At 44.5% G+C, this 8,530-nt stretch overlaps 1 protein-coding gene across 8 annotated transcripts; it reads left to right on the top strand.

Moving 5' to 3' along the window:
- Positions 1-2,064: 2,064 nt before the first annotated feature.
- On the top strand, positions 2,065-8,118 carry LOC100217218 (uncharacterized). Of its 8 annotated transcripts, XM_035964438.1 has the most exons (8): positions 2,065-2,820; positions 2,978-3,119; positions 3,214-3,280; positions 3,354-3,576; positions 4,766-4,906; positions 5,044-5,199; positions 6,119-6,308; positions 7,820-8,118. In XM_035964438.1, the coding sequence occupies exons 1-6, from the start codon at positions 2,759-2,761 to the stop codon at positions 5,087-5,089; spliced, it is 681 nt and encodes a 226-aa protein (XP_035820331.1). In that variant the 5' UTR covers positions 2,065-2,758; the 3' UTR covers positions 5,090-5,199; positions 6,119-6,308; positions 7,820-8,118. The 8 variants fall into 8 exon arrangements, with proteins under 8 accessions (XP_035820331.1, XP_035820330.1, XP_035820329.1 ...); XM_035964437.1 differs by having other exon boundaries at positions 6,119-8,118; XM_035964436.1 differs by lacking the exons at positions 4,766-4,906; positions 5,044-5,199 and adding an exon at positions 6,599-6,835.
- Positions 8,119-8,530: the final 412 nt, after the last annotated feature.

Here is an 8,530-nt window from a genome sequence, read left to right on the forward strand (position 1 = left end):
ATTTTTTGATAAGCAATTAATGCTTTATCCGACAAGTATCCAATATCCGACCAAATAATATTCGTATCTGTCACTTATCTGCCCGAATAAATATACGATCCATGTATCTGTATCCGTCCATTTCTAACTATCCGTATCAGATCCTAAATCCGTTTTAAATACATTAGGTAGGATATAGGAAGCACTATCTCTCGTTAATCACATGAAGCTCTAATCTTCTCTCGTTAATCACGGTGTTTATATGCAAAATTAACTTCTTTTTCAAACTTTATTATATGAAAATAATGTGTATTATAGTACTACAAATTACAAATATTGTATAGTTTTTTAAACTTGAAAAATTGAGACAAAAATACCAAATAGCTGAGTTATAGAGTATAGAGGGAATGGTTGAGAGAAGAATTTTGTAGTGGAAATATTTAAATATGAATAGAAATTACAAATAAAGGGATTTGGGAGAGGTAACCGTTGAACTTAGCCACAGTTTTTTTTTGTCTGTCGCTTTTACTTATGGTGAGTTGTGGTAATACGTGACTAGCATTCAAGCATGCCTTTGAATCTTTGATTAAGATACGCACGAGGACGGCCACATCGACTGGTAAATGAACACATGCAGTCCCTTATGACCTGGTGGATGTAACGATGACTTTGATCTGTCCCTTTACTCGTAACACCAATACTATACCTATATGGAATTGTTTTTGGATACCAATACCAGGGGCAAGCTTGGACCTACGGCGCACAGGTTTGTATACCTTTGTTTTTTTTTCGTGAGGTTTTTGTACTTTTGTGCTTGAGGGTATTGACAAGGTTGAAATATTTCGGAAATTTTATAGTTTAGATTTAGACTCGACGTATGTGTCACGTGCAACAAAACCAGCTCTATCGCCTCTCACAAACAAACCTACTATGGGCATATATAATGTAGATACTATATTGTAGTACTCCAAATACTAGACATATTTAAGAAGCTTGTTCATACAACCTAATGTATTTAAGCATTATATTTTATTCATCAAAACCTCTTAAGACACGACTTATTTACGTGGATTGCCCTGTGTATATATAATCCACATAAATGGTTCGTATCTTAAGGAGTATCTAAGGAGTTTAGTGAAAAAACACAAGATATATATCTCAGTGAAGAAACGTATTTAGCACGGTTCTAAGTCTAAAAGATATGGTTTTACCATACAATCCACATAAATGAATTGTATCTCGAGGGTATGAATAAGATAAAAGACTTCGATACATTAGGTTGTATGACGGGCTTTTTTTTAGGTATATACAATATAGTATCTAGGTTGTACATGTCTAATTATTAGCTAGCCTTATTCGCCGATTTAAAGTCGTTACACAAAGATACTAATATTTTTATGTACCTTTAATTTGTTGTCCGACCAACTATTAGCAGGTGGATTTAAATGGCCTTTCGGCCTAAAAAAATACTAGTATGCATTATTATATTAGTAACCAGTTAATTTTTAGTGCTAATTAATCCAACAAGACCCGTTCGGTATTTTTTTAGAAACGTGCGTAACAATAAATCTATTGATATGGCTATATAATTCCATACAATAGTTTTCGAACACCTTCGATTTACAGGACGCAGAAGAGTTAAGCTAACTAGGGGCTAGGGCAGTACCATGAAAAAGAATCTTGGCCAAAAAAAAAAATCGTTTATCATTGGTTCAAGACAGAGGCCTGAATTATAATACTTCCATCTGACATCTCTATCCGGTAATGAAAACATGTGACATCGCCATTCATCAACCAGGCTTGGTGGATGGGTCAGCCTCAGCCACTGAGCCACAGACGTCACGAAACCTCACCAGGACCAGGCCATCCTGCCAATCATGGCCTCGGAATCTTGGATAAGGACACAACGGTCCCACACCGGCCCTCCCCCCAAACCTCCCCCAAACCAGGGCGGGCCGCGGGCGTCGTCGGCGAGCGCCTCACGGAAACCAGAGCCCACTGGTTTCTTTCCGTCCCTTTCCTCCTCCCACGGCGTCGAGGACGGCTGGGCTGCCATAAATATCCGGGCAGCGAACCTGCCATGTTGGCCTGGACACCGGCGGGCCCCGCGCGTCGGTGACGTGGGTGGATGGTCTGTCTGTCCATCATTCCATCTGCGCGTGCCGAGGACCGCGCGTGACAGCGACCCGCCGAGGATGGATATTTTTGGGATTTTTTTTCGTGGGACCCGCATGGGCACGTCGCAGCACGAAGTTATCTGCGCAACCTCTATCTAAAGAATGACAGATGGGACCACGTGGTTATTTGACCCCACCTTTCAGTGGTAAAACGTGGAGCGTCAGGTGTGCCGAGATGTGGGTGGGGCCCGTGGACCACTGCCGTGCGGGCTCACCCAAGGACACTGTTCCTCGTCGTCGCTCTCGCGGTCTCGCCCCCGGCGGCCCCCCACGAGTGTGGCAACAAAAGGGTCTCGGTTCGGAGTTGGACTCGGAGTCGGCCAGAACAATCCAGCGAGCTCGAAAAAAAGGGTACGAATAGGAACCCCAATCCAGGGCCGGAGGGCGAACGAACTCAAAAGCAAGCCGTTCCAGTCCAATCCGCCCCAGTCCAAATCTAATCGCCGGGTTTAGGCACAAGGGGCGGGACGCGGCGAGGTTTAGTCGGGGTTTGTTTTGTCCCTTCCGTGCGATTCTGCTCTCCGCGCGGGAGGCAAGTACTGACGGAAGCGAAGACCAAGGCGGAGGAGGGGGGTCCCCGGCGGTGGAAGTGGAACGCGCCGATGCGCAAGTTTCAGGACTCCATCAAGGCCCTCCAGGCCGACATCGATCACGCCAATGCGATGTGAGTCCTCCAGGGAGCGGGATTTCCTGTTCGCCCCCTTTCCCTTTGCTTGCTCACGTTAAAGGCGGAATCTTTTACTCTTCTTCGACGTTTTTGGATGACTGAATGACTTTTTTTTCGCGATGGCGGGGGTTGTTTGTTTGTGCGATGCGAGCAGGGCGTCGGAATTCCTGAGGGACTACGACGGCTCGGTCATCCAGATGCGGGTGGCGTACAGCGCCGTCGCGCATTTCCTCCTGCAGTGGACCGACTGCAAGCTCGCCGGCGCGCTCGGCCTCCTCAAGGTTATGCTATACAAGGTATCGCCGCCTTGCACCCTGCTAGCTCGTGCCCGTGCTCGATTAGGGTTTTCACTCCACGAGTTGGCTTGCTGAGTTGCCGTTTCTCCGGCAGGTGTGCGCGGACGGCTCGTCGGCGCTTCCTGATTGGGAGATGGAGGCCAGCATCAGGGAGTTCTACGGTAATTAACCCACCCCCTTCCTCTCTTCCTCGAACAACTAACTGTCGGTTCTGACGGCGTTGCGCAATGGCAGGCGTCATTTTCCCGTCGCTGCTGCAGCTTCCGAGTGGCATCACCGAGCTGGACGACAGGAAGCAGAGGAAGCTCTGCCTGAAGAAATTCAGGAGCAGGGATGAGCAGCTCTCGGAGGTGGACACGGAGAGGGAGCTCGAGTGCGGGATCTGCCTCGAGGTTAGCCCCAAGGTCGTGCTGCCCGACTGTGCCCACATGCTCTGCATGCGGTGCTTTGAGGATTGGTAATATCTCTTTTCTCCTAGCTTAAAATCTTTGGCCGAGTCCATAAGCGTGCATGAAGTTTGATTTTTTTATGTTCCACATTTACACAAATTTGGTCATGTTAGCTTATGGATGGCAAAGTACTATTTCTCACGGGTTCTGAAGCAGAATTACAGTCAAGTACTTCTCGTGGGTTCTAAAGCATAATGTTTTCTGAAGCAGAATGTTGAAACTCTGGATTGGGGAACATGGGAAATTTGTTTTTAGTGGAATTATATTTCTTTATGAAGTGCTGTTTTCTTTTTTTCTTTTTTGAAAATTGGTGTCACCGTTTTTTTTGAATGAGGCAATTTCAGTGTAGGTGGTCGGTTTGGAGCCTTTTGAGTGTCAGATGGTCTATCTCTACATCTCTAGTCATTTGACAGAATTTTAAGTTCTTGATTCAGGCTGTTCATCAAAGCAACTTGAACTGAAAATACCATTATTATGCTAGGAAAGAGTAGGGAGCTTTCTATCGAATCAGTAGTCTGCTTCCGAGTTGGTAACTTGGTACCACAAGGAGCAGTTATGGCTGGAGCATCACTTTCATTTTGGTTGCATGATGACTCTCGTCAGAACAGCAAACCCCTGCATTTTTTGTGTTATACTGCCTCCATCCTTTCATAATTGACGCCAAACAGTACGGAAATGAACTACAAAACCTCAAATAGAAAAAAATTATGGAGGGAGTACCATGGGTGCAGCGGTAATATTTATCTTGACCTTGTCGTTTAAGATTCAAGTTGTAGTTTTTTTTTCTTCTTCAAAAGATTCAATGTATATAGTCGGTTAGTAGCAGATGAAGCGGTCTGATGAAATCTGGTTTAATGGCACTTCCATTCAGCTCACCTCTTTGTTGGGTCAGGATAAGCTTGGCTCTCTCTTTTCCAGTCTTTATCTTCCACTGGATATTTTGTGCTTTACTAGAGATAATCTTCCACTCCCTTCAGCCAATATTTGACTACACCCTAGATATTTTGTGCTTTGGATGCATCATCATCATCATCATCAAGCCTGACAAATCTGACCTTTCCATTACCCGTGCTCCCAACCTATCATATTCATACCATTCACTCAAACAATCTGTATCGAAGCTATTATAAGTGATGATGATCCTAATGGTGGGCCGGGGTCGTCATAACACAAGTTCGTTCGCTCTTTGCACTACAGGAACGAGAAATCGAAGTCCTGCCCCTTCTGTCGCGCCTGCCTGGAGGAGGTGAAGCCGGGCAGCCTGTGGATATACACCGACGACAGCGACGTGGTGGACACGGATACCTTGACTAGGGAGAACATCAGGCGGCTGTTCATGTACATAAATAAGCTGCCACTTGTAGTCCTACATGTAGTTGACCTTGACGTTTACAAGTACCGCATCAAGTAAAATGCAACTGATTCTTGGTGATGTGCCAGTTGTTTAAGTTGTGGTTCATGTGATGGTGTTGTAGGGGTGTGTTCCTTGCCCAGGGCCGTGTGAGACTGAGCCCGTGGTGAGCGGGGAAGTTGTGTGAGCCCATGGATGCCCCAGGGCCGCAAATAGAGCGCGTTAGTGATGTGAAGGCACTTCGGGATCAAACAGTGGTGGAGGATGAGTCAAAAACAAGGTATGGCGAAGTTAAAAATGTATATGACAATATAAAAAAAATCTAGGTAGAAGCAAATGCGACAATAAATTACTGTATAAAATAACGGATAGAGCATCGCAAATTGCAATAGGTGCCTCTCATCCGTGCATTGGCATTGCTCTTTCCGTTTGGATCCATTCTTACTCAACTACTTTCACTAAATCACCGAGCCTCCTTAATTTACTCAATTACTCAAGCTAGCGTGATGGATGACATCTGCTCGTGACCTCGTGTTTGCCCCTAGGTCCTAGCTGCATCTCGGCTATGTCTATACATGTTGCTCAGCTCTGCTCGGCCCCTACACGTCTACAACGTATGGGATTCAGCCTTTGGAAGCCCATTAGTAGTTAGCGAATGGAAGCCCATATTGTGGCCTAGCTCCACTAGTAGATAACAGTTCATTCTACGTTTCTATCCCTTCTATCTTCTTTCTCACGAGCCTGCTTGCATTATTTCACACGTTTAGAGATAACAATGGGTACCAAAAACACGTATACCCAACGAGTTTTACCCAATATAAGGGCGGTATAGGATACCCGCGGGTACGTTAATGGGTATAATTATGTACATATTGGGTAGATGAGTATGAGTATGAATATGTACTACCTATACCCACGTACCCATGGGTAATTTATATCTGCCCTAGTCATACACATACCCTACTTAAATAAGCACATATAAATATATATTAGCTAAAAATAAGATCAACTTACATGTTTCTACATTATTCATTATTTTTTCTTTTATGGACTCACATTTGATGTTTTATGATTTTAAATATACCATACATTTATTATATTTATGCTATTTAATATATGTTCAGTAGGTACCTAATCGGTTTAGCAGGTATCTAATTGGGTGTGGGTTACGGTCTGACAAGTTTTTTTTACCTATGCAGGTACGAGTATGGGTACAATTTCATACCCATGAGTGGGTACGAGTTTTTTAACGAGTATAATTTTATCTCACGTACGAGTATAGGTAAGCACTACTTAATGGGTACATATCCGTTGCTATCTCTACACATGCTGCCATGGCAAACGTTGGAGGAGGGCAGCCGACCAGCGAATTTTCTGGAAAGAATCAAGGTATGGCCAGCACCATACATCGCCATACCGAGTCTTCTTCCCCTAGGATCAAAGATCCCATGTGCATTGAGAAAGGCACCGATATAGAGCTAGCCCCTAGCATCATGGGGACTATCATGAAGGCTTGTGTTGGCTCCTTCTACGATAGTATGCTACTAACGTCGGTGGGTGTAAGGGTGTTTTCATGTTGTTCGAGGATGAAGCCATGTGTCAATACATAGACATATATATGTCAAGCTAATGTACGACTGGGTTGAGAGTTCTGACGGGGTGCGCTCTATTCCCTACAGTTGGGGCGACCCCCATGAACCAACCTCAAGGCCGTGACAAGTAGCATGTAAAATCTGCTAGGGGACGGTGGTGTGAAGTGGAAGGGGGCTTCCCCTCAAGAGGACTCCATCCATGAGATGAGCGATATTACCACATGCCCTAGCGATATGCAGAAGAAGCGTTCGGGCCATGGCAGCTATGGCCTTCCTCCCCGAGCAAAAAGCATTTTTGGATGTAGAAGGGGTCCTGTTTGGCAGGTATGAGTGGTAATGGATTATGATCCAAATGTTTTTTTCATAATAAGTTACGACTTTTAGTTAATTTTAGTTCAAAAATAATTAGAAATAGAGTCTGATCCTAACCCGATTCGATCCTTAAATTTATAATGTAAAATCTAGACCCCATTATCACCCCTATTTGTAGGGACATGATGTTGTGCGAACATTAGAACTATGTACCTCTTTGGTTTTCACAATCTTTGTCTTATCGTGGCCTACGTTTAACAAATCTTTTGGTTTTTGCCTTTTTGTGCTGGGTACGAGTAGGCTCTCTTCCAAGCCTCTGGACTTGGGAGGCACTACTGAGACCACCTCTAGTGCCATCAAAGATGCCCCTACAGGAGGAGATCTATAGATGATGATAGTGACAACTATGAAGATTGGGGGTAGTGATCCCCTAGTCATAATGTCTACAACGATGAGCCCGACACTAAGACAGGCACAATCTCTAGGCCTGCTAGTGATGAGGCCTTTATTGCAGAGATAACGATGTTGGTAGTGTGGGATGCATTGATACCTGAAGGATATAGTGAGTTATAGGCGGCATATCCTAAGGGTGTTGCGCTAGCAGACTCAGATGGGGGTGATGTCCTCTAGTGGCCCCTATAACTAGCGATAATAGAGGTTTCCTTCCAAAGCTAGGGTCTACAAGGAGCCCCTACTGATGCTAGGCCTTGGGAGGTGCTACCATAGAGACAGGTGGGTCTAGTGCCATTCGCATCCATGGGGTTCATGATGGGCCCCTATAATGGAGGTCCTTATGTGCAAGATTAGGTCCTACCATAGTGAGACGGACCCATTAGGAACATTTTTGAAGCCTCTAGACATGTTGAGAGGGACCTACATGTAAAGAAAGTATACCATGGCCCATTTGATTAATGAATTTTGGTGTTTTATGATCAACATAACCATTTGGACTAATGAAGTTTGCTAGTCTTTATGGTTATAGTTCAAATGATGCAGCGTGGACTTGGACGAAGGCAACAAGGTGATCAAGGAGATCAACACCTCAAAGAAAGACATTAGAAGACCCATTGAATTCCTATCAAGATCAAGCAACAGTCCAAGACACAAGATAGAAGAAGCCTAAAATAAGAAGCATGAAGACACCAAGAAAATAGTACTACATAGAGCATCAGATTTTGCACCAGATATATGTAGTGCTAGTATTAAAGAAAGGGCTTGAAGATTAAGTACACTAGACATGTAAGTGTGCAACAGACATGTGAACCAGATGCCATACCAAACATGGCATCCAGCAAGCCCTACAGTGGGTACATGGGAGTCTACAACGCACTAGACGTGTTAGGTGACACACTGAATCCTGCACCAAACAACATGCTCAAAAAGGTTGCAAATGCAACCAAGACGAGTAACACTCCCTAGACATGTGTAGTGTGGCACTAATGACCACATCAGATGCATAAGCTTCAACATTCGGTAATGGCTAGTTCACAGGCTAGCTAATGTGAAACTCGTTGGGCTTGCCCGGTGTGCCACTAGACATGTTCGGTCCTACGCATAAAAGTTTCTTTTGTTCCAATGACTCTTTTGGAGATGGGGGGCTATAAATACCACCCCAACTGACCATTTCTTAAGTGTGGGAGTTGGGAGACATTGCAAGTGAGTTGAGACTCCAATCATATAGCTCTAGATACCCAAGTTCTTTGAGAA

This window comes from Zea mays, chromosome 1, assembly GCF_902167145.1.
Source record: "Zea mays cultivar B73 chromosome 1, Zm-B73-REFERENCE-NAM-5.0, whole genome shotgun sequence".
NCBI lineage: Eukaryota > Viridiplantae > Streptophyta > Magnoliopsida > Poales > Poaceae > Zea > Zea mays.